Source organism: Vidua chalybeata, chromosome 2 (assembly GCF_026979565.1).
Source record: "Vidua chalybeata isolate OUT-0048 chromosome 2, bVidCha1 merged haplotype, whole genome shotgun sequence".
Taxonomy (NCBI): Eukaryota; Metazoa; Chordata; class Aves; order Passeriformes; family Viduidae; genus Vidua; species Vidua chalybeata.
In genome coordinates, this window is record NC_071531.1 from 13,391,879 (window position 1) to 13,416,307 (window position 24,429).

Below are 24,429 nucleotides of genomic sequence, written 5' to 3' on the forward strand. Positions count from 1 at the left end.
TGGGGCTCACACGGCAAAAGAGGCACCATTTATTCAGTCCCAACAACAGCAGTGCCCCTCATTTGCTTCAAGGTCTGGTGGGGTGTTTTGGGACAGTGTAGTAGCACTTAGTAGGCAAACCACCTTGCTGAAAAAACACAGAGGCATTGTCAGAAGTCTATCAGATGTGCATTCTTTAATAAAAAAACAGGCATTAAAATGGATTTTGAAGACCTGCCATCCCTTTCACTTTTGCAGATTTCCAGGTAAAGGAACGTTTCAGCCACGGCAGGGACTGAATCACTCCCGCCCCAGTACTGCACAAAATGAGCTGAAGAGCAGGGAGCAGAAGGGAAGTTGAAGTGCAGGCGAGCTGCAGGTGACCATGTCCCTCAGAACAAGGCTCCGTCTCAGAACTGGCATCAAATAGACTAAATGGTCATTAAAAGGAAAATATTTTGAATTTTATTTTTTCACGTTATTATCAAGTACACAATTACAATAATGTCACACATCCCTATATGGTACTATGTATTTTGTTTTTTTCTTTTGTCTTTTTTACAAAGTGTACAGAGGGAAGGACATATACAATATTTAACAGGGTATTTTCTACAGAACAATAATTTATATTATGTCCTTGTAAAAATCTGTACCTTTTTTAAACATTAAACTGAAACATCCATTTTATAGCATTTGCTAAGCAAATTATTTAAGAATTAAAACTAACCTGTAACTAATGTCAGTACATTAACAATAACTATAACTTCATTTTCTCTTTATACAGACAAATACATTTTACAAAATCCACTTGACCAAACCCTTAATTATTAAAAAAAAAGTTTCAACATTGTGCTTTAAAAAAAAAAGTGTGTATGATTCCAGGCTACGTAAGAGAAAGAAAATGCATAAAATTGTGTTCTTTGTCTTTCAGCTTATTTAAAAAAATAAAGTTCAAAATGGCTAAAATCCTCAGCACTACTATGGGAATTTTTGCAGATTTTGTACACTTTTCAGGTTTCCAGTTAGAAAATGTTTTGAACATAAGAGAGGAAAAAACAAGTAGTCACAGGCAAGTATTTTGCAAGAAGCTAGTGGGAATCTCTGCTGGGTTTTACTGCATCTGGTTTGGCATCAGCAGGTAACAGACACTACGGCCATGTAGGAAATCCACTGGCTTCAGCAGGGATTTCAAGGAAGGCACAATGCAGCACAGCCAGGAATTACACGCTAAAGAGTCATGTAGCAATATTACACAAGAACACACCCAGCAAGTCTGGGGGCACTGCAAGCAGGCAAAGAAAGAAAAAACCATCCTACAACACAGGCAGTGACATGGCATTGGACTCTCCTGAACTGCACACTACAGACAAGAATTTCAGCTTGAACTGAGACAGGAGGGATGAGCAGTAGGGCAGGGCTTGGTAACAAGACAAAATACAAAAGGCCTAGAAGATGCACATCCAGAAAGGAAACCTTTTTCTTCCATCACCCCAGACTTGAAACTAGCATTAAAATTCTTGTTTGAGTTCAATTGGAAGTTCACCTGCCTAGAAACAGGAATTAATACTGGCCCAGTCTCTGAAGCCTTTCCATTAGGGAATTGTTGGTTACAAATCTATCCTAATCTGGCAGGCAGCCGAGACTGGATTCTGCAATCCATCATCAGTGGCTGGGATGGGAATTTGAGCAAGGGGAGCAGGGTCATGTCCTAAAATCTGGCCTGTAATTAAAATGGTTTGGGTTTTTTGCTCCAAGGTTGTTGTTAAAGTACATGACTTTGTGCTTGGTACATTTACACTGCAATTAGCAAATGATATGGAGCTACTTTATAATAGTCTTCAGGTGGCAAAATTGCATCTAATAATTGTAATATTCTCCCAGCTGTTTATAAACAGATTGAAAGAACTGGGTTAATTCTGGATACAGTACTAATTATTAAACAGCTGCTGAACACAGCTACTAATGGCTCAGGAAATACATTTAATTTAGAAACAGAACTGCATCTATCATAAATTACTTTTCTTATTACGGATATCTATGTTACAACGTCTCTACTCCTTATGAACTCATCTGCTCCACTCCATTCCCTTCTTAAGCTCTCACTATAAATATCTGGTTTCCAAAATTGAGGCACCTCTTGGTCTTAAATTCTGTTCTAAAACAACTAACAATAAAAATGTGACTTGAACCACAAACTGGTCTTTCAAAGAAATACCAACATACATAAAAGCATAAAGTTTGAGGTACGTTTACCAGCAGATACAGACAGTTGTGATCTATTGTTAACTCTGCAAATGGAACAAGAGTATTTTACGTTTCCAACATTTAAGACAGGAATAAAGTGGAAAAAACCCAACTCTTGTAACACACAAAACCTTTCAAAGACAAAGAAGCACAGAACAATAAATGCAGTATTTGCGCATATTTTGAATTTGCCCAGGAAAGATAAAAACTGCCCCAAACCATTTTTAAAAATTATTTTTCTCTCTGAAACCAGAATGAAAACACAAAGCGAGACTTGTAACTCCTCAACCAGAAAATAGTTCACCTGCCACGAAGTCTGTATAGTTAAAACAGGACAGTCAGGTGGGCCCTAGTGACTTTACTGTCAACATGACAATTCCCCTTTTTATACACACCTCTGACAATTTTATCAAGAGAAATTTCGTATTTTTAAAATTCACGACAAAACTGCATTAACATGGACACTGTGAGTATCAACGAGATTAGTAAGATAAATATACTTAAATAAACTATTACGGCTGAAAAATTCAGTAAGAGACAGGGTTTACTTTATTAAATGCAACTTTATTGTTGCCATCTTTTCTTCATTTATTAAACAAACTGAATAGAATTCAGAACACGCTATTGAACAAAAGGTATAAAAGTCAACTACAAGCAATAATCCTATTTTTATACAGCAACAAATCAAATGCACAGTATTTTTTTTGTATTTTTTTTTGTTGTTTTTTTTTTTGTGTGTGTGTGATCGCAGGTGATTGGCTTTAAAATAAGCTAACTGCCTGAAAGGCAAATTTCCTTTATAATTCCAGCCATAAGTCTGTGAAAGAGACTTTAAGGCAGCCCAACATCTTTATGATGTCGCATAATGTGCTGGTTCTTCTCTGAAGGCCTTCGGAAACCTTTCTTGCAATACTCACACCGGTGAGGGTAGTCTTTTGTGTGAATGGAAATCACGTGCCGTTTGAAGCCTGAGGCATCTGTAGTGCTATACTCACAGTACTCACACTGATAAACTTTCCTGCCACTGTGTGTTTTCATGTGTTTTTTCAGCTCGTTTTGTTGCCTAAAGCCCTTTCTACATCTCTTGCACCTGAATGGAAGATCCTTTGTGTGAACTGAGAGTATGTGGCGACTCAGAATGAACGGATCTGCAATTTTAAAGTCACAATGTCTGCACTGGTGCAATTTTTTACCTTTGTGAGCCGCCACGTGTTTTTTCAGTTCCGAAGGCCTGTGAAAGCCTTTATCACACATATCACACTTATGAGGATAGTCTTTTGTGTGGACTGAAATAATGTGTCGTTTCAGATCACTCGAGTTTGAGCTCTTATGGTCACAATGCAAACACTGATGTGTTTTACTTTCTTGATGCATAAGCGTATGCTGCTGTAGCTCTTTGGTATCTGAAAAAGTCTGGAAACAAATATCGCACTTCAGCGGCGTTTCCTTACTGTGTTTAGTCTTTACGTGGGTTTTCAAGTTGGAAGAGTCGGCAGATCGGTATTCACAATATTGGCACTGGTAGGGCTTCTCGCCAGTGTGGATCCGCATGTGCTTCTTGAGCTCCGATGGGTGGCGAAACCCTTTGCCACACTCCACGCAAATGTGAGGAAAGTTCTTGCTGTGGACAGCCAAAAGGTGGTGACTCAGTAACCCTTGTTCTGCTGTCTCATAATCGCAGAATTTGCACTTGTGCATTTTATTAACTCCTTTGTCCCTGTGCACCATCTTGTGAGTAAATAAAGTTCCTGCATGAGAGAAGGTTTTCCCACACTCGTCGCATTCAATAAGCTTTTCTGTTTTGTTGGTCAGCTTATGACTCTCCAAGTGGTTATGTAAACTTATTTTTTTATTCGTAGTGTAATCACAGTCTGTGCATCTGTATTTCTTCTTAGTAAGAAGGTGCTCGGGGTGGTTTTTCATGTGCCTTTTCAAGAAACCTCTGGATTTAAATTTCTTTCCACAAATCATGCAGGGATAGACTGTCAACGGATGACCGTCAGGGCCAATAATTATTGCTGAAAAACAACAAAAAAACCCTTTATCAATATCATACAACAATACTACACTTCAATAAATATCAGATGTTAACAATAAGATGAATTGTTGAGAAAGACGGGATACATAAGTTTTACTATACAGGTGTTCTTCACCTCAAATAATTCTATTTTGAAGAATTCTGAGTTCACACATTAAATACATGCAGAAACCAATGGCTGGTGTAAAGAACAGCAGCCAACTTGTTAAACTGAGTATCATCTAGTAAGCAAAGTATACAATCTTCTTCTGACTCTCCACAAATTGGTAGATAAAGTTTAATCTTGCAGTTTAATCACCTACTACTGACTACAATTCAGATGCCCTGAAACTAACACCTCCTTCATATGCCATCTGTTACAGCTACAATCTGAAGAGGTACTAAGCAAGAATCAGTAAGAACATGTTTCATGTACAGAAACCTCAAAGCTTTGGAAATTATTTGCACTCATCTATCATCCTGACTTGTTTATCCTGAATTTGCCTAGGCACGTTAAAAAAGCTGCCTTGTCCAAAAATATTTTATAAGGAGAACTGACTAGCTGGAAATAGAAAAGGCCAACTTTAATTTGCACAGTTTACTAACTCAAACTAAACAAAACAGAACTCCTACAGTTAAGTCACAATTTGGAAAGAAACTTCTAATATTAATTAAGGCAGGGCTACTGAAGAAGAAGTTGTGTTTTTTCAACTTTATCAAACCAAATAAATATTCTGACTTTAACACAATAACAGCAGAAAACAAATTATGCCACAGAACACTTCTGTTCTCACAGATGAAAGGAAAAAGATAGGCACAAACATCAACGCAATTTCATTTCACGACTAAAACAGGAAAGGGTATAGAAGTTACACTACTGAAAATTAATATACAATGTTCACACTTTCCAGTTACCTACTGAGCTGAAATAATGAAATGCATTGTCCTATATATTTTCGATAAAGACAAAAAAAGGGTTTTAAAAGGCATGATTACAGAATACCATTTATCTAACATCATCTTTTAAAGTTACATTAAACATTAAAATGGGTGTGGCAAGTTAAGTCTGTAACTAACCTTTTGCTATGATATTTTTTCCTATGTCAGAGATGGCTTCCTTTAAAACACCTGCCACAATCCAAATCACACATGTATTTAAAATTTGTACAATAAAATATGCACTCATTTATAAAGCAGAAGTGTTGTCAACCAAGTAATTCCCCAAATCCCCTCTTTTTACAAGACATGCATCTGTTTATGGGCAAGTGCCTGGATGATCGAGAGCCAGGCACCACATACTCACCTGTCTGATACTGTCTGGACTCAGGTCTCCTCTTCTTCTTTGGTTTTTGCTTGGCCAGTCTCCCAAGTCCAGATGACTCATCTATGTGCAAAAGAGCACTTGCAGTGCCATTCCGACTTTCAATGCCATCGTTATTATTACCTACCAAGGTAAGTTAAAAAGTTACCTACCAACACTGCAGGTAATTCAAGCACAAATTCTACAATGGTAGTAACAGAAATGATAAACTATTATCTGGACATTTAATCAAACTTTAATCATGTACAGCATAAGCTGGAAAATGTCTCACCATGTAACTTAGGAATTATGTTTGGTATCATGAGCATTAGCTTTGTTAATCTAATTTTACAGGAATACATAATGTACAGGAATTAATGGCTTTTCATTACACAGAGAATTCTCCTTCAAATGTAGTATTTTTTGAATCTCTTTGGATGCTAATTATATCCAAAATGTTTAACATTATTAAATAATAGCATGTCACAGTATTCACTGTGCCCGATTTTCTTTTCAGTCCTGAAATACATTTGTGTGTGAGTTCTCATTCACTTCTGTATGTCTGAATTCACCTCACTGAAGTTTGCCACACACCAAGTTTCTGAACTGGAGCTGCGATCAAAGAATCCTTCTGAACAGCCCATAAAGTGGCAAACAAAATACACTACTTACTATTTATACACCTGATGTTTTAGCACTTACAAATCCTTTCTACTGGGAACAAAGAGCATGCTCAGTATTGTGTAACAGAAAGAAGGAAAGAGTCTTTGCCTCACAGAACTTTGTGTTTAATACACAAATGGTACCACTGTATGTGAAACAAACATGAAAATTACAAATACATTCAAGGAGGTATTTATTGGCAATCAGTTTAACACTGGTGATTTAAGAGCATAAGTAAACTATTAATAATAAATTTTGTGGTCAAGTATTTACTTGAACCAATAAAAGCCAACATTTCCTAGTGAAAGCAAAGTACACAAGACAGGAAGATTCAAGAAAGTGCAATATGATCAACAGCTGTTCCTTTGGTACAGAGTGCTGAGCATTAATATTCATGATTAATGTAAAGAGACTCAGAGCCAGGCACATGTGCAGAGCCTGAAGATTCTCATCTGTATGCTAGCTCATGTGTTCCTCTGCCATTTTCAGGCCTTCGTGCTTCATTTCTCACTGTCCCCACCATCTCTCACCCTTTGTGTTAGGTTGCTTACTGCTGACAATGCAGCCATTCCACTGTTTCCCACATTCTTATATTCTCCTTTCAATTCCATCTCACTGTTTTTAATACATTCTGCTCAATTTTCTCCCCCTCCTCCAAAACCACTGAACGTTTAGTATCCAACTTGTTTCAAGTTCACTCAATTTCAGTTTTAATGCCCACTCAGACTGGTTTATGTAATTTCCTTCTCACTCAAATTGGGCTCACCAGTATATCGCCTAAGATAAGGCTTTGGGTGCACTACCATCCATCCCCTAAGTAACTTTTAAACACACACTGCTCCCTGAAATCTTGCTTTTCCTGACTTACGTCCAAGATTCCAGCCCCCACTGTATTCCCAGCACAATTGCCTGCTGGCACCAACACCACAATCCACATCATGCAGACATGTAAGTTTTGTCCTCTACTCCACTATTTCTTTTGTTTTGTTTAGAAGGAGAAAGGGGCAACACAGAAACAATTTTTCAGATTAAATTCTGGTCTTAAGCTTACAAAAGTTTGGGAAACCAGTTTGTGCACCAGTTGATGTTCACATATCAATGATCAAGAAAAATGGTTCTGCATGCTGGAAATACTCTCAAGGTTCTGCTACAATTTTAATATCTCCCTCTAACTTCTTTTTATTCATCAATTAACTATTGCCATGAGTGAAATCATGTGTTTATATGGTCCTTCTAGAAAGCACTTAAATCAAGCTAGACCTCAGTGTTGCTTTTCACTGTTACACTGAATCTTACATATTCCCATCTGCTTCCTTTTTTTTGCTCCCCCCAAATAAAAATATTCAGTTCTAGTCCCAAGCCAGCTCTCACTATGTCCCAAAACTCTGAGGAACAGAGGCACTTGAGATTCAATTTTTTAGCTGGAAGCTCATGTATTTCCCCTTTCATATCATGAAAATATGAAGGAAAATGCCTGTTAAATAGAAGCAAGAAGAAGCCTGCCTTACAACTTCCCTCTTCCTTTCTTTTTAAGGCTCTTTATCCTAAGAAACCATTCTTAAACTAAAAATCTAAAAACAAACACAAAAGCACAAATACTCTAGGCTACCCTCCAAAAACCAATCCCTGGTACTTTGCTGCAGGGTCACCAAAGAATAATTCTTTCAAGTATTACTTACCATAAGCTGCTGCCCAAGCTATGGGCATGAAAGTTTTAATTTCGGTGTCATCAATTTGCTGTTCATGGGCAGCTGCGGCATCCTCCTCTCCTACAATCACCTCCATATAAACCTCATCAGCTATTTCTGCAACATCTAAGATAAAAAGAAGTTTAAAAAAAAACCACAGGAATGCTGCACTGCTGAAAGTGAAAATCCCTGCTCCCAAAGGAAAGCCACCTACTTACTTAAGTCTTCGTCTTCATGCTGAGAATCATTTACAGTCATGTAAACCATTTTCTCCCTTGGAATACGAATACTGCTATTTTGATCGAGCAATCCAACTGCGTGGTCATTCTCTGGCTCGCTCTCCACAATGTCTACTGTGCCCCCTAATTAGGAAGACCAGAGCAAAATATTTTAAATACATTTCACCAAAATCTAGGCTGAACCACAAAAAACCTGTAAGTTTGTCAACTCTTTAGTATCAGACTCACAGGTCTTTACATACCACTTGAGAGAAACCACCAGTCTCATGCAAAATTTCAAGTGTCAGGTTGGAGTATTCTCAAAGAAGTGTATTTTACCTAAATCATCTTCTCCAGGATCTGCTTTGAATATATAGACCTTGATGACTTCTGGACAAATGCCATCCACTTTACAAGAGCCACTTTCTGACTCTGCTTCCATGGTAATTTCAGCAGAACCTTCGTGTTCTATCTTACCAGCATCATCCACTACAAAAACAAGTTATTACAATTACCCAGTCATATGCAGACAGACATGTGTGAAATACATATTTATTAATTTATTACTCACATTTGGAAGCAGTTTAAAATTAGAAAGTTGTGATAAAGAACCTATCCATTAATATTTTTTTCATATCCTTGAAAATAGTGACAATAAACACAAAAATAAATTCAAGCTGTTATCTTCTAGTTAAGCTGGAAGTGCAAGAATGCTGCAGTGACAGAACTAGAAGCATGAACACTGCACGAGGCAATGCTAATAAGGAAACTGTGATCTGCATCAAGATGATGGTAGGAAGAAAGTACACACAAATACTTCACTCTGTGGCATAATTTCACTTATTTTCAGTTTTAATTGCTTCCTCCTTCATAACTAATAAAATATTAATTGTTCTTTTCAAAAGCATTATCTGTTGCTCAACCCTGTCTCTGATGCAAGTGGCACACTACTGCTGCCCATCAGACCTGGTTCCCTGCAAAGCACTGGTACTGATGCTTTTCCAGCTGCCAGGAGAGGAAACCTGAACGGCAACTCCAGAAAGAAACTCCTCCCCTTTCCTCATGCCCTCCACAGCTGGGGATGGAGCACGGGGATGGAGCACAGCGCCAGAGCCCAAGCGCTGCCCTCCCACTGCAGCACTGGGAACCTGTCCCTGGTGTCCTTCCTGCAGGACCCTGCACTGCATTCCTGCTGCAGCCCTGTGTACTCCCAAACTTCGCTCTCCCGCCTCCAGAAGGGCACCCACCATGCTCCAGGCTGAGCTGCTGAAACTTGCCCAGAATCCCACATACCCATAGCTGACAGGCAGCTTTATAAGGAACACACTTGGATTTTTGAGGTATACTATACATTGGCACCTCCCCCATCTTACTTTACCAAGAACAGGTTTTCAAGAAAAAAAATAGTAAGTATGCATTCACAAAAATCAAATCCAGCTCTCAAGACCTTTGAAGAATCTTCCAATTTTCACAAACCCTAGATGTTTATTCAGTATTGAAATTATTCAAGAATGCTTAACGTGACAAAATACTTTTGTAATTTGTGACTTTACTGTTACTCCCTCAGAGTCATACATGACTTCAGTTCATGACAGAAAGACATGGAATTTATACTAATAAAAATCTAAGAAGTGTCCTATAAATGGTGAAGAATTTTTAACTACCATGCCTAGGACACACCAAATGCTTCACAAAGTATGCTTACTTTACCAGTACTCATTGAACTACCCTCATAAATAAATCATAGCTTTGCTACTCAGTAACTACATTCTTAAATTTATTTTAATACATACTTTTAAAAAAGCTCAAGCTCAAAATGTTATTACTATTATTTTCTTGCCATGAAGCCAATAAATTAGCCTTTGAATTAGAAAAACTATCACATGTTCTGTCTCACGCTTCAAACATAACTGTATTTAAGTACAATTTCTCAATCAGGCATCACTACTCACAAAAAAAAATGAATAACATTAAATTATAAAGCACTAACATAAATTAGTCTGTCTCTCCTTACCAAAAGAACAGCAGAAAAACCTAAATACTTGGAATGCCAATATCATGATCAGTGGCCACGGTATAGAATATTTCAAGCAGTAGGATGTTTAAAAAATTACTTTGTGTCTCAGGACAACATAATATCTTGTGGCTGAAGCCCAAAGCTTTTAAAAGTAAAAACCTTAAGATGTTCTTTTGAATCACATTAACAATGTAGCTCCACAGTGTGTATATTCAGTTACTAACAGACTTTCATGACTTCTTTGTCATATCCGTGATACACCAAATGTCATTGGAACTCTGACAAAAAAGAAAACTTGCTTTGTTCCTACACTAAATTTATGTAGCTGTTCTCCCTCAACTTGGCTGTTTCCAGTGTCAGGCACATTTACTTGAAAGGCTTTCAAATCAGTGTAGACTGACTTTACACCTCTGAAGCCAAAAGGGAAGTCTGCCACCAAGATCAACTGATGCTGGAACATACCGACAAAGAAGGAAAATCCTGGCTGAGTCAATCAGAGAGAAAACAAACCTATGTGCAGGATGGCCCATTTCTTTTAACCAAACCAGTTTTTTACTTCCATTTATATATGGAAGTATCCATTAATAACTTTCATACAACATAAGAATTCAAGATCTTAAAAACATGGTCTATTCATGCTTTGAAATAAGTTCTCCAAGATGCTAAGTATTATTTTACCCAACATAATAAAAAAATTTGTTATACAATTTAGACTTTGTTTATCCCTGAATTCCCTTTATATTCAGCATTGTTTTAAAAATCTAACAACTGGTTTAAATATTTTACAGCCATTAAACTGTAAGGAAATTGATGCGTAGGAGGTATGAGGCCAACTTTTCTCATCCAAAAGGAAAAAAATTCACTCTTGACAGGTGGTAATATTTTAAAAACTGAAGTCCCTGATGGGCTTGAAAAGCAGTAATATTTGTCTAGTAACAGGCAGGTAACAGGATGAAAAATAGAGTGGAAAGGAAAACATAGGAAAAAGATAAAAATTGAAGGAAAAGACAAGCCAGGTGAAAGAGAATGGGTATTATTACAGAAAGTACCATTTCCAAGGTATTTTGTCCAATGGCTACACAAGCATTTATTTATACTGATTCACTGGCAGCGTATCATGAAATTTGCTTTCTATTTAATATTTGCCCAAAGCTTCTGCATTCTCCATGTATCTCAGTCTCACAATCTGAGAAAATTATATTCAGAAATACTTGACTGATCAATGTTTCAAGTTGGAACTCTGATGATATTAATTTTTCATTTGAATTCATAGCCCATCAAGGGGTCCCACAAATTACCATCCATGGCTGATCTTCTTTCATATTGCTCCTCTTTGACATTAACAAAAAAACAAAAACAAACAAAAAAAAAAAAAAAAAAAAACCCAACAACTCTACAACAACAAACTCCCCCCCCCCCAAAAAACCCAACCAAACAAAAGGAAGTACTTAAAAGAATTAGTTAAACTTCTAAGAGACCACTTCCTTTTAAGTAGAGCCACTGAGCAATACTAAACTAATCACAAGTCACACGCTAGAAAAAAGTTCAGGCTAGCATTACTGCAGTACTATTATACCTTGTGCCTCCATTTTATCAGATATGAACTGGACACTAAAAACTTTAAATGTCTGACTTTTTCCCCCCTATACCAGCTGGTAGCTTTCATTCAGTAAACAAATGGATACAGACTAAATCTCAAGACTTTTAAAAAAAACCAAACAAAACAAAACCCAGAAAAATTACTAGAGCCAGTACGATTTTACATGAATTGCAAGAATGCAGTCTATGGTTACTTTGCCAAAATTCTTCACAGACTTCACTGATTAGAGCAGTCTGCTCTTTGCATACTATGAGCTGCAAGAAACAAATAAGTATGTGCTTCTCCAATGTTGCAATAATTGCTTCCATATAAAGATAATGCTAGAATTGTGATTAAAGCACAAACAGATGAGAAAGGTGCCACACAACATGAGAGCCACAGCCTATTTACAACCTGTCTAGTTAGCACTTATAAGGAAATCAAAAATAAGAGACCAACAGGTAAAAAAAGGAAGAAGGAATAAAGAATAAAGCAAAGAAATAGAAGATCCAGGCAACAACAACAACAGATATATAATTGCATTTATTTTTAATGGATTCCATAACATTTTAAAATTTTCTTTCCTACCGTTTCTCCTCTATGTGGGATTAATGAGGAAAATAAAAGGATTGTAAAAAATAAAATTCACTTAAGCACAGACACCTTCCACCTTTTTCAAGTACCCACTGTTTATTGCTAAAAAACACACCAAAACAAGCAACCTAAGGAAAAGCCTATCTACACCAAGTAAACAGATCTTAAAAATGTGTCAATGGAGCAATTAGACAAAAATCATCTATTTTATCAGGCTTTATGTTCCCAAATGGTTCTCTCAGCTGCTAAAAAAATGTGTATCATGGGACACTTGTCTGCTTACAAAATAAACAACCCTATTTAAACATTATTAATGAAAAAAATAATTATTAACTATTTTCTCTAAAACAGATTAAAAGCATTGTTTTCCACTTTGTTATTTGTGACAGAAACATCTACTTAACAGCAGAGAATTCCTAATCCAATGAAGAAACTATTTTTACCATACACTTATTTCTTGAATGGAAAAGCAGATTTCCTAACCTATTAGAAAAGAGAAATCTGCTCTTAATTTCTTTTTAGTCCATTGCTTTTACATGGGAGTTGCTTTTACATGCATCTAGAGGTCCCTCCAGGGTAGTAATCTAGTAGAGGTGTAATTCCTGAGCTCCCAAGTGGGATCTAACACTTGTCCTTCTTGTCCTCTGCCCCTAGCACACAAATCAGACTAAGCTCTGAGACGTCACTCAGCCCAAGGTAACTCTTATTTCCATCACCTCTCAGGGCAACCTCCTGAGCAGCCTGAGCTGCAACAACTGTTGGTGCCACTCCAGTGGTCAGACAGAGGCATGGCAGCAAGTTCTACCTCTGAGAAAAAAAAAAAATATGAGTTCCTGCATGTTTAGCAACTTCCAGGGAAAAAGAGGGAGATATTTACGCTAAAAAAGCAATTAAAAGCCTTTTGCTTTGTTGACTCAAAGTCTACTGGATGGCCCTAAGGAATAGCAAGAACCCTATGGCTTGGTTCATCAGATCCATTGCTTTCAACTTAAACATCCAACAAGGATGAAAAAAGATTGATTTTCATAGGCCTAGGTGAAACCTTTCTCTCTCTGTGAGTTATCCTGGCTTTGGACTCCTGTAATGAAAAGTGTTAATTCAGATAAAACAAACAAGGGACATGTCTAACTCAGAGAAAAGCAATGGGACAGACAGACGGACAGCCGGCTGGATGGATGGATATAACACAGCTCCCATATTTGTAAACATTTAAATTCTTAAAGGCGCAGTTTAAGCCTTGTGAGGCTGCCCTTTGCTCTTTCCAGACTCCTCTTGTCAAACTTTTGCACCTCACTATTTTTACTGCGGTAAGAGTATATCAGGATACAACTTTTCATCTTACAGAATCAATTAATGCCAGAAGATGTGTCTACCATTGCCAAGTAGAATGAAATCAGACAAAAAAAAAAAAAACATTTCCATCTTATTGTTAGGCACAGAGCACTGCTTTCCTTGGTTAGTAAATGTAGGATGTTTGTTTTGTTTTGACAAACACCAGCTAATCTCACCACTACTGTTTCACTTAAGGAGAAATGGTTTTCCAAGCTACGAAATAATTAGTACCAGTGTGAGTCACAGCACAATTTATACTTTCCTGACCCAACTCATGAACTGGCTTGTTATGGAACACGCAAAAGAAAAAAAATTATCAAACCTCCTTTCATCTTTTTCAAGCCACTAGCTGGTAGGTTTGCATTCTTAGTTGAATGAATATCTGATTCTGCTCTGCTGTAAGTGCCCCGAATCTACCATGGACCAAAAATGAATCTTGAGGGCAAAGACAAAGTATCCAAGAAAAAAATTAAGTACATCAAAAAGTAACTGGTGATATAAAGTTGTGCCAAGAAGCATTGACTTGAAAATGAAGACAGCAAAGGCATATTAATGCCAAAGCTAAATAAAATCTAACTGGGAAAAGAAGTATGAAAATACTGAGCTCACTGAAGCAAAGTCACAGAATGAAACCCACAGGAGCTGTACTCTTTGAAAAGACAAACCAGCCTGAAACCAACAAAGTAGGCAGACACACAACATTTTAAAAAATGTACACACAGATTAGTCATTTCAAATCACATATTTTCAGGATAAAGCTAAGAAAATTACCTTAAGAAAATATATGTATACTCAGCTCATTAGGAACAAAAATGGAAATGCTTATAGAGAGCCACAAAACAGGAAAAAGCAAAAAGATTTTGCCAATAGCTTCCACTGAAGAAAACAGATGGAAAAACCTACAGTAGAAGGAACACAAAGTGTTATCCCCTGATTTTCAAGTGCCTACCTAAAAGAAGACAGGCAAAGGCATTCTGAAGAACACAGTCTAGCTCACAGGTCTGGAAAGCAGCAACATTTGGCTACTGTAATGGCAGACAAGATTACATTCTAACATCTGCCCCTGCAGTTCAGGGAGGTTTGATAGAATCAAACACAAATTTACAAGTTAGGATGAAAAACCCAAAACTGGACTGGCTGATGTTACTACCTTTTGAAAACTAAGTTCAACCGAAGAACTGAGACAGGCATCAGATCAACGAACACATACACTGCTGATGCAAACAAAAAATAATAAAAAAATTAATTAAATCATATTTTTCATACAACAAAGAGACTGTTCGGCAAGACAGCCTTTACTTGATGGAAAAGCGCTAGACTCTGCCTTCACAACCAGAAGAACTTGTTAAGCAGGCTTTAAACACAGTAGGTGGTAGTAGGGACTTCCCTTTAAAATGAACCGTAGAACATTAAACACAAGTAGAATGCATTTTTTGTAGCGTAACGATTATTTTAAATGTTGACTTATTTAAGGTTCTGAATCTCAACAAAGTATATTGCAAGAGACGTTTAATAATAAATAAACTATGAAACAGCAGAAATATGTGACTGAAGATGGAGAATACCCCAGCACAAATGAACAACTGCTACATCTAAGAAGCCTTCCCAGCTAGGTAGGGATCATACAAAATGGCCTCTACCAAGACATTCTGTCCTTGTTCAGCCACTGCCAGCGAGGAACAGCATACACATCCACCACCCCTCTCTGTGCATTTACACAGGTATGGTTTGCAAAATGCTCCATGGCAGCAGCCCCAGAGGCCCTGCTCTGCTGCAGGAGGAAAACTTTCACAGGAGGGGTGAGCAGAGACAGGAGCAACAGTGCCTTGAAGAGCTACAGCCAGGGATAGGGAAGAGGGAAGGATCACCACCAGAATCAGGCCTCAATTATCCACAGACAGATTATCCAGTCTGTTGTCTACCTATGCAGCAGGTTCAGAAGCATTTGAGCTGCTTTCATCAGATTTATCTTGGGTACAGAATCAAAAAGTTTTATCTGTACCACACCAGACAAGAGTGCATTTATCAGTCTGGATCAATACAATTTCAGAACAGATCCCCTGACCTATTTCACCTCAGTACAATCCTGCAGTTTAATTTACAGTATTTTGTGTGATCCATATTTTGCATTATCCCATTTCATTTTTTCCCAGATAATAGAGAATTAACTGTACCTCATATAAACTCAAAACATGGCTGCAACAAGGTTACTCAAGGAACTCAAGAGATGATAAATTAAGAAATGCAGTGATCCTAGGTAAGGAGAAGCAACATTAAAATTTGTAAGTACAGAATATAAAATTAAAACAAGTTATTATACATTTCAAAAATATGTCCAAAAGTAAAGACGGGGGAAAAAAAGGAGAAAAAAAAAAGAAAAAAAGGTAACTGAAGCAGAGCACAAAGTACACCTCATCAATGGAATCATTTAACACCACACAAAAGTGAAGTGCCTGAAATGGCAATTAAACAAACCAGCCTAACAAGGCTTTTCTATTTCTACAATAAATAAATGTTCAGCATTACACTGTGATGTTCCTAGGTGCTGCACTGAGTAATCACTATAATAAGTAACATACTTAGAGTAAACTCTAGTTCACACAAATGGATATCCTCAGTGGAAAAGGGATTGATGATATGCTCTATTTTTCTCCACCCTCTATTTAAGCCTTTTGAAATACAATTCAAACAGATTGTGCCACTGCTCCTAAGGGAGATTAAGATATTCACTTCCCAGCTATGAGCAGCAATAGCTACTCTTTTTGTTAGCTGCATACCTCTGTCCTTTGCTTAATCAAGAGAAGAAAACACATCCTAACAGCAAAGAAAACCATACTGCTGTCTGTATTCACGATAAATGGAGTGCAAGAGGTGAGGGCTCAGCAAAAAAACAAGACAAGGATTGTATTTTCAGAAACCACAGTTTTTTACTCTTTCTTTTCCATGAAATATTTTTGTTTCCTTAATGTCTTGATAGTCATCATAGTAACCTGCACGTGTAAGCATTTTTAAACATTGTCATATTAATTTTCTTTCAGTTTTTATTAAGGATATGGCATCTGGTTTACTGGAATTCTTACTCTTTTGTTCATATGCTATAAATTGCTACAGAAATAACTTCTAATCAGACATGCATTTGCCAGTATTTCTCTCCATTAGCTTCACCAGAACTTTTAGCTGGTACACGTTCCTAAAAATCCCTCCGTGTGAGTACACTTGTGAGATCTACATTTCAATAAAAAATACAGAAACTCTGCTTTGAGTATTGTCTTAAGCCCTCCCTCATATATTTCAAGCCCATATCATAAGAACTTTGATGGCTTTACCCAAACACTTACAGGAAATCATAAGGTAATCATCACAGTTGCCCTTCTCATCTTGATGTTCCACAGGGATTCCATTGGCATCAATCACTGCCTCTGATGCACAGTCTGCCACCAAGACTTCCTCAGAAACAACATCTGTTCCCAGAGTATCAGTGACAATATCTGCTTCTTCAACGTTATCATGAACTACATGTTCTACGTGTCCAACTTCAGGTACATGCATTGACTCAGTTGTCAGCACATGTTCTGGTATAGACATTGTCTCTGCTGTTATGTCAGAAGCTAAAACATCATCCGGGACAGTGCAATGAGCCAAAGAAACCTCTTCGGCTACGTCTGTGTCCAGCACTTGTTCAGGAATAATGACTGTTTCAGACACGTCTGGCTCGTCCATGATATCTGGGCACTGAACATCCTCAATAACAACATCCTCAATGACATCCTGGATTACTACCGAGTCTGGATCATCAGGAACAAAATTATGCACAGTTATATCTGAGTCAACCACATCTGAAACAAATACTGTTTCCTGTACTTCCACAACAATCTGATCTCCATCCATATGTGCTGCATCAGCTCCTGAAAAACACAATTAAAACAGCACTTAAATTGTAAAACTGTCTCATATGAGGTGGTTAATAATTGAAATTACTTCTGTTTCACTTCAACTTTCACACTATGCTGCATTTAGTAAACTATTAAGACAGGCAGATAAAGCAAGTTCTCAGTAGATGCTACCATAATTAAGATGAACATGATTTTCTCTCCCAAAAAAGATTTCCAATTTTTAGACTCTCCCCCAACACCCAAACAACTATTACTTGGCTGAAAGAACAGTAGCTCATTCATATTGCTGTGAGTAATAAAACCAACCCAAACTGTGTACAAAAGCATTGATGCAGCACAGCACTTCTAAGCAAAGGCAGAAGAAGCAATAGTCAATTGCATCAAATGTGAACACTTATCTATGTATTATCTCATTACAGACCTGTTGGATCAAAAAATGCATTTGGCTCATGTGGCTGCAATTCAAGCCCATCTTCATCCATGGCCTTTAACTCTCATCAGTCACAGTGTCTGCAGAAGATAAAGAAGAAAGGTAATTTCACTTGTATTAGGTGAAGAAGGTTGCCTCTGTCTATGCACCTAAAGTTGAAATTTTGGGTGCATGGAAGTTAACATACAGCACCTGATGACTTTAAGATGAACTAGATTTTACTCGGGGTCCCTCAATCTGGGATTCTAGCAATAATACTCTGGATGACCAAACACCCACTGTTTGAACTAGAGTGTGAGGTCCAACACTGAGTCCATTTCTCAAAACCCTATGGCTTCAAAAACACAGAAGCAGCTCATAAAGGAATGTGAAAATGTGATTTCCATATCATCTTAAAAAAAAAATTAAGACAAAGCCTAGAGATATTCCTGTGAGAACCTTAATCCAACATATTCCTACTCAAGAAACTCAAGTCCTGTTGGATGGGGAAGAATATAGAACTGTGAAATCATTACAGTTCAATATGTTAAGTTAAACACAAAGAGCTCATTATCTGAAATGCACACCAGTTCTGATGTCCCCATGTTCATTCTTGGACAGTCAGGAACAGTTCTCACTCTTATGTCACTTCAGGAACTGAAATCATCAATGTAAACTGCTTCCAGAGCATAACATCAAATGTTTTCAAACCTAGATCTGTAAATATTTTCAAAACTCTTGCCCTAAGACAAAGTACCATAAGTATCACAAGTTAGTTCTCAAAAATTACCAAATGTCATATTCTACCAAAATTTTTGAACAGCATATCAACATTTCAATGCTTAATGACTTAGGATTTCAGTCTTCTTAATCAAAGAGCCGAACAAGACCACAAAGTTAAAATACTGGCAAAAATGTAAAACTGCAATCTAAGTTCTGCTGCTTAGATATGTGCTTTACAGCTAGGAGCAGGCAAAGCTAGTTAGGTAAAATGCAGTCTAACAAACTTGTACTACTCCCTTGCACTGAAGTCCAACTATTTTCCCACACGCAGAACAAGCAAGAGGCAACAGAATGTTGCTTTGTGTTTCTGCTTGTATTTCTGTAGAAGTGGAAGATATTTTTCTTCCTCCAAACATTTCTCACAGGCAGAAAGCTCCCCATTTCTGTGATACCTTCACAAAAGACAGACAAAACATCAAGATTCCACCCAAGGTTTCCATAAGAATCATAGCCTTTCCAAATTACATCAACTAACATTTACATTCATTAAGGCTTTATCAGGGAAATTGCTATACAAAAGAAAAAATTAACTAGTCCAAAATACAAATCAAAACCCATAATCTAGAACAAGTATTTTCTAAACTTGCCCCACTTTTTAGCTCAAATTTTCTCAACTCTTCACCTCTGGAACTCTCCTTTGGGGTGTTGTCCAGCCTCCAGTGCAGTCACTTGGGCTGTCTCTTTTACAGAAGCTGAGGGAGAAATATAGCCAGACACTGAACTGGAAGAAAAATAGTAGAACACTAATAATTTTCCAAGGTGTTCTGTATTTGTGTGATGCTCAGCTGGAAGGCTCCAGTATTTTAAAGACAGCTGTGCTAACAAGTCATTGTGGTATCCAACTGGACATAAATTACCTCCCAATTATTCTGTCAAGAACTTCAACCCGAAGTGCCCACTATTAAGAGGAACAGCTCTTCACCCAATGCTTTTTTTCAGAACCAAGATCAGAAGAAAAGTGTTTCTCAGCCTCAAATGCAAGAAATAGCCTGACTGATAGCAATCAACTTCTGCCATGCCACAGAAGCAAGAACAGAGTAACAAAATCCCATACAGTAATTCTAGCAAGAATTATTCATACCCAAATTGCTTTCCTCCCATCTATTCGGTATCCACCCAGCCAGTCTACTACCGATGTCCTTCCTATTCATCTTGTATTTTCTGTTTTGCCTTCACTGTTTAGTTTCTTCTCTTCTGTTGCTTCTTTTCCAACTTTTGGTTTGCCTGCACCACCATCTTGTTCATTATGTCATCCGCTCATTTCATCCCTCCAGATTCTAACTACAGTACACTCCCATCATCCACACAAACCTCTCCTACTCATCAATTTGTACCAAAGATTGTATTGGCAATTAGGAGAGGGGTTTTTTTGGTACGAGGCAAAGGGGTACTAAGGGCTGGCAGAATTAAAACTGCCTCTCTCCTCAGACTACACACAAGTAAGAAGATGAAGCTCTCTCTGTCCAGATCTCTGGGAAAAGTTCAGATGCCCTTTGTGCCTGTGCTTCTGAGGGCTGTATATCACACACATCAGCCTGCCATCTGCTGCGACCTGACCAGCCTGAAGTGTCAGTTCACCACCTGAAGAACTGGCATTCATTTGCTCTGCTTCCTGCATTCACCACCTACCTGACCACTCCACCACAAATTCCTACTTCTTATGATTCATGCCTATACTTTCTCTATCCTATCTGCTCCCTAAATTCCTCACTTCACTAAGTGAGGCACTCCTCCACTGTCCTTCTGTCTATCCTCTTCACCCATGAGATGCAGAGCTCTCCATCACTACTTTCCAGCTTCCTGTAAGTGCCCGCTAACACCATCTCTTCCCTGTTTTTCTTGTTTTCTGGATTCCAGGCAACAGATTTGAAACCCAAAATATCCCTGTGGTGTTCAGAAGCTGTAGTTTCACAGCAGTGACTGCCCAGCACACCACATAATTCTGGCCTCTTCTGCACTGGTCAGGTCTTCTCACCTACACTGGCAAAATGTGCTCAAAACAAAGGCTCAGGCTCCAACAAACCAAAGACTTCCTGGCTCACGGGCTTTCAAGTCTGAGTCTTAAAAAGGCAACCAACATTTGCTTTGGTGCTTGCTCCAGAGTAGAAAGAGATTTCAATGCTTTCTCTTTTTTTTTTTTTTTTTTTTTTGTCTCTTACTAAATAATGTGCTTTAGCATACAGACCCAGCCAACTCTTACCCCTGTGCAGGACCATAAAGAGTTTGGAAGTGCTCCACCAGGGCACAGGCCCCACATCCACAGAAATCTGCCGCAAGAAGATGACTAAAAGAGAATGCAGGCACTTAAAATAGGAATTAACCGAACTATCTGAAATAATAAAGGTGTCCAAATCAGAATCTGCAGTCCAAAAAGGCATAAAGTAATTTGTCTATGGCTGAGGCAAAAAAAATACAAAAAGATTCCTGAAATCACTTCAGGCTTTGAGGATTCTAACCAGGAGATGAGAAAACACTGTTTCTTCCTGCCTGCTCTTCTGAGCAGAGGGTGAGCACAGGGGCACAAGATGCAGCCACACAAAGGAAGGAACACCACAGGGCTCCATACCTGTGACAGCAGCTCCGTGACACAAGAAATACCAGAGCTGCTTCTTGCAAGCACCACAGAGAACATCTTCAATTCCCTGGCAAGCACCCCAAGCTCTGTGGTACCATAAAGGCTAGGAAGCAATTCCAGCTGTTCACTTCTCTGCAAGATTTCAAGAAGGAAACTCCTCTCAGTCCTTCCAAAACATTCTAGCTGACACTTAACTCAGGACCCATTTCTAGCATCAAAGCCAACAGAATCAAATTTTCAGTTCCATCTTGGGAACCCAAACTCTCAAAGAAAAGCAGGTGTCCAGCCATGTCCCTACACTTAGTCCTTCTCAACTATGTGGCTCTTTGTTCAAATCTCAGGAATTCTGGTAACACTCTTCTACCACTGGACAAAAAAATCAGAGGGATCCAGAACCAGGTTTTATAAGCTTTGAAAAGAACTAAACATCTACACCTTTCACTTGGCTTGGACCCATGCCAGCTTCACATGGATCAAGGACTAATACAACTCTGCAATACATTTAATTTTGTCCATACAGTTAATTTTTACAAACTGATTTTTACCTATTTACTCAGAGACTTGGCTGGTTTTGGCTTCATGGAAGTCAAGGTAACATTTTCAAGTCGAAGGACAGATGGAAAATTACATATTAATGGAAGAAATGGTATTACTATATTAGCAATAATCTTCCAAAATAAAAATGATCGTGAGAACAATGAGTCAAGAGAAGCAATGCAGACAGTGCATTGCCACATTACACATCCTTGACTCAATAGACTTAGCAAGGTAATCAAGATGCAAAAAAAAGAAATAGACAAGCTGTCATGTTTTAAAGGAGCAACTTTAAAAATAGAGTTCCTTAATAGAGGCTTAATATTCTGCAGAAACTGTTTCTCTGCTCCCACCAAAAAAAAAAAAAAAAAGGAAATGAGGAAAAAGGAAAAAAGGAGAAATTTCAGACCAAATATCCAAGCACCATAACTCTTACAGATCAAGCCATAAAGCATCAAAACTCCCTACGTGCAAGTGCTGGCCCCTACCCACGCTGGGATGACTTAGTCTACAGCCACAACCATGTTCCCGTCGTGCCTTGCTACATCCCATTAAAAACTGCGGCACGCCTGGCATGTCCCATTTGGGTCAGAGCCCCGAGCCACCGAGGCTTCGCGGTGCTCGTGAGGCAGCTCTGGGCTCGGTCCACGCCACTGCTGCAGTGTCACCACTGGCCTGACGTGACCCACTTGTGGGAAACGCACGGCACACACACACACACACGGACACTGCTCTCAGTCGCACACACAGGAAAGGAAAAAAATCCCCTACACTCCAATAGGATTTCATTCCTGCCTTGAAAATAACCCCAGTTATTACCAGGTGGAGAAACAGAAGAATAAAAACTACACTGTTACAATGTGATCATTCAGCTGCTAATTTCTTGACGCATCTCCCTCAGTTTTGGCAGGGGAATCAGTGCTGCTGCTCTCATTGCGATTCCGTAAAAAAAAAAAAAAAAGTCATTCTCCTCTTTGTTGTAGTTCAGTGTGGGGTATTTGCAGAAACCGGTTCAAGAAAAGGGTTTTCTCCAGATTTCACTGGAATGTTGTGCGCCAGACGACAGTAATTCCAAAGGAAATAAGCTAATTCTTAACGAAACCTAAATTAGGGAAATGACCGAACCCAGGCGCACCTTTGAACCAGCACCAAGGGGGCCCCAAGGGGATTAGGGGGCTGCTTACGGGGCGAGTGGGCGAAGGCGGCTGCGGGAGAGCTCCCGGCGCTGCCGAGCCCGCGCCGCCCGAATCCCCGGCCGGAGGAGAGGAAGGAGATGGCGGGGCAGGAGAGGACCCGGCCGGGAGCCCCAGCGCGGCCGCGCAGGGAGCCGCGGCAAGCTGGAACGCGCCTTGCTCCGCTGCGCCTCACAGTGTGGCAGCGGGAGGCGGGGAGGGTGTGGAGGCTGCGGGCGGTCCCTGCTGGAGCCCCGAGGCTCCCCCGCCCCGCCCGGCCCGGCTCGGCCCAGCCCAGCCCGGCCCGCGCGGGGCCCCGGCTGTGCGAGCGATTAATTCAAGATGGCGCCGGGGCCCTCCGCCCCCCCCCCCCCCCGCCCGCCGCCATTTTGTCTCCTCCTCCAGACACCTCCGAGCCCCCCCCGGCCGGGCCCGCGGCCCCTCACCGGCCCCACTCGCCTCCCCCCGGGGCCGCAGCCACCCACCTCCACTCCGCGTTCCTCACGCCACCTCCCCCGCCGCGCCGGGCCGCGCCGGGCGTGCGGGACCCGCCGGCGCAGAACCCGCGGCCCGCTCCTGTGGCGGAGCCCTGGCGCGGCCTAGCTGCGGCCTCCTCGCGGCCTGTGCCGCGGCCTGTGCGGGCAGGGGGAGGCCCGGGCCGGGCGGGCGGCAGGGCCCGGCCCGCGGCTCTTACCGTGCGGGTGGCGGGCGGCGGCGCTCGCTCGGCGCGGCCTCTCTCAGCGCGACTGGGCCGAGCGCGGCGGCGGCGGCGGCGGCTGCGGCGGGGCGGGCGGGCGGGCGGGAGGGGAGGGAGGGGCCGAGCTCGGAGCTGAGTGGAAGCGGCCAAGCTCCCCGGGCCGGGCCCGCCGTCAGCACGTCACGTCACTGCCCGAGAGAGCCCAGGAGCAGGCGGAAGGGAGCGCGCCGCCACCGCCGCCTCGGGCCGCCCGCCCGGCCGCCCGCGGGGGCTGGTGCGGCCGAGCGGGCCGGGGGCCTGTGCGGAGCGGGCGAGGCGGCGGTCGGGGCGGCGGGGCGGGGGCAGCGCGGCGGCGCTCGGTCCTGCGGCTCCTCCTGCCGCCGCCTCCGCCGCGGCTCGGTCGCGCTGCGCCGCCCGAGGCTCGGCGTGCGCCCGCGGAGCACAGCGGCGCCCCGGGACCCCCTCCCCGCCCGACCCCTCCATCCGGGCGAGCCCCCCCCGCGCACCGCCAGGCCCGCGGCCCGGCCCGGGCCCGGAGTGCGGGCCGGAGGCCCCGCGGCCCCGCCGCGGGCTTGGACTCGGGTCTGCGCGGCGGGGAGCGGTTTTTAGGGTGCGGGGACTCCGCTCTGGGGTGGACGCGGGCCGAGGGCCGCGGCTTGGGCGGCCTCGGGTCACCCCGGCGCGGGGCGCGGCTGCCGGCGGGAATTGATGGGAACAAGGACAGCGGAAAGCAGC

General features: G+C 40.8%; 1 protein-coding gene across 10 annotated transcripts; it reads right to left on the bottom strand.

The window, feature by feature from the left end:
- Positions 1 to 421: 421 nt before the first annotated feature.
- ZFX (zinc finger protein X-linked) lies at positions 422 to 23,795 on the bottom strand. Of its 10 annotated transcripts, XM_053934486.1 has the most exons (9): positions 23,010 to 23,203; positions 19,339 to 19,408; positions 17,946 to 18,034; positions 16,970 to 17,536; positions 8,449 to 8,598; positions 8,110 to 8,253; positions 7,883 to 8,017; positions 5,544 to 5,684; positions 422 to 4,241 (listed from the first exon to the last, which is right to left on the bottom strand). In XM_053934486.1, exons 3-9 carry the CDS (start codon positions 18,004 to 18,006, stop codon positions 3,055 to 3,057), a joined length of 2,385 nt encoding a protein of 794 aa, XP_053790461.1. In that variant the 5' UTR covers positions 18,007 to 18,034; positions 19,339 to 19,408; positions 23,010 to 23,203; the 3' UTR covers positions 422 to 3,054. The 10 variants fall into 10 exon arrangements, with proteins under 10 accessions (XP_053790461.1, XP_053790455.1, XP_053790457.1 ...); XM_053934480.1 differs by lacking the exons at positions 19,339 to 19,408; positions 23,010 to 23,203 and adding an exon at positions 23,692 to 23,795; XM_053934482.1 differs by lacking the exons at positions 19,339 to 19,408; positions 23,010 to 23,203 and adding an exon at positions 23,483 to 23,560.
- Positions 23,796 to 24,429: the final 634 nt, after the last annotated feature.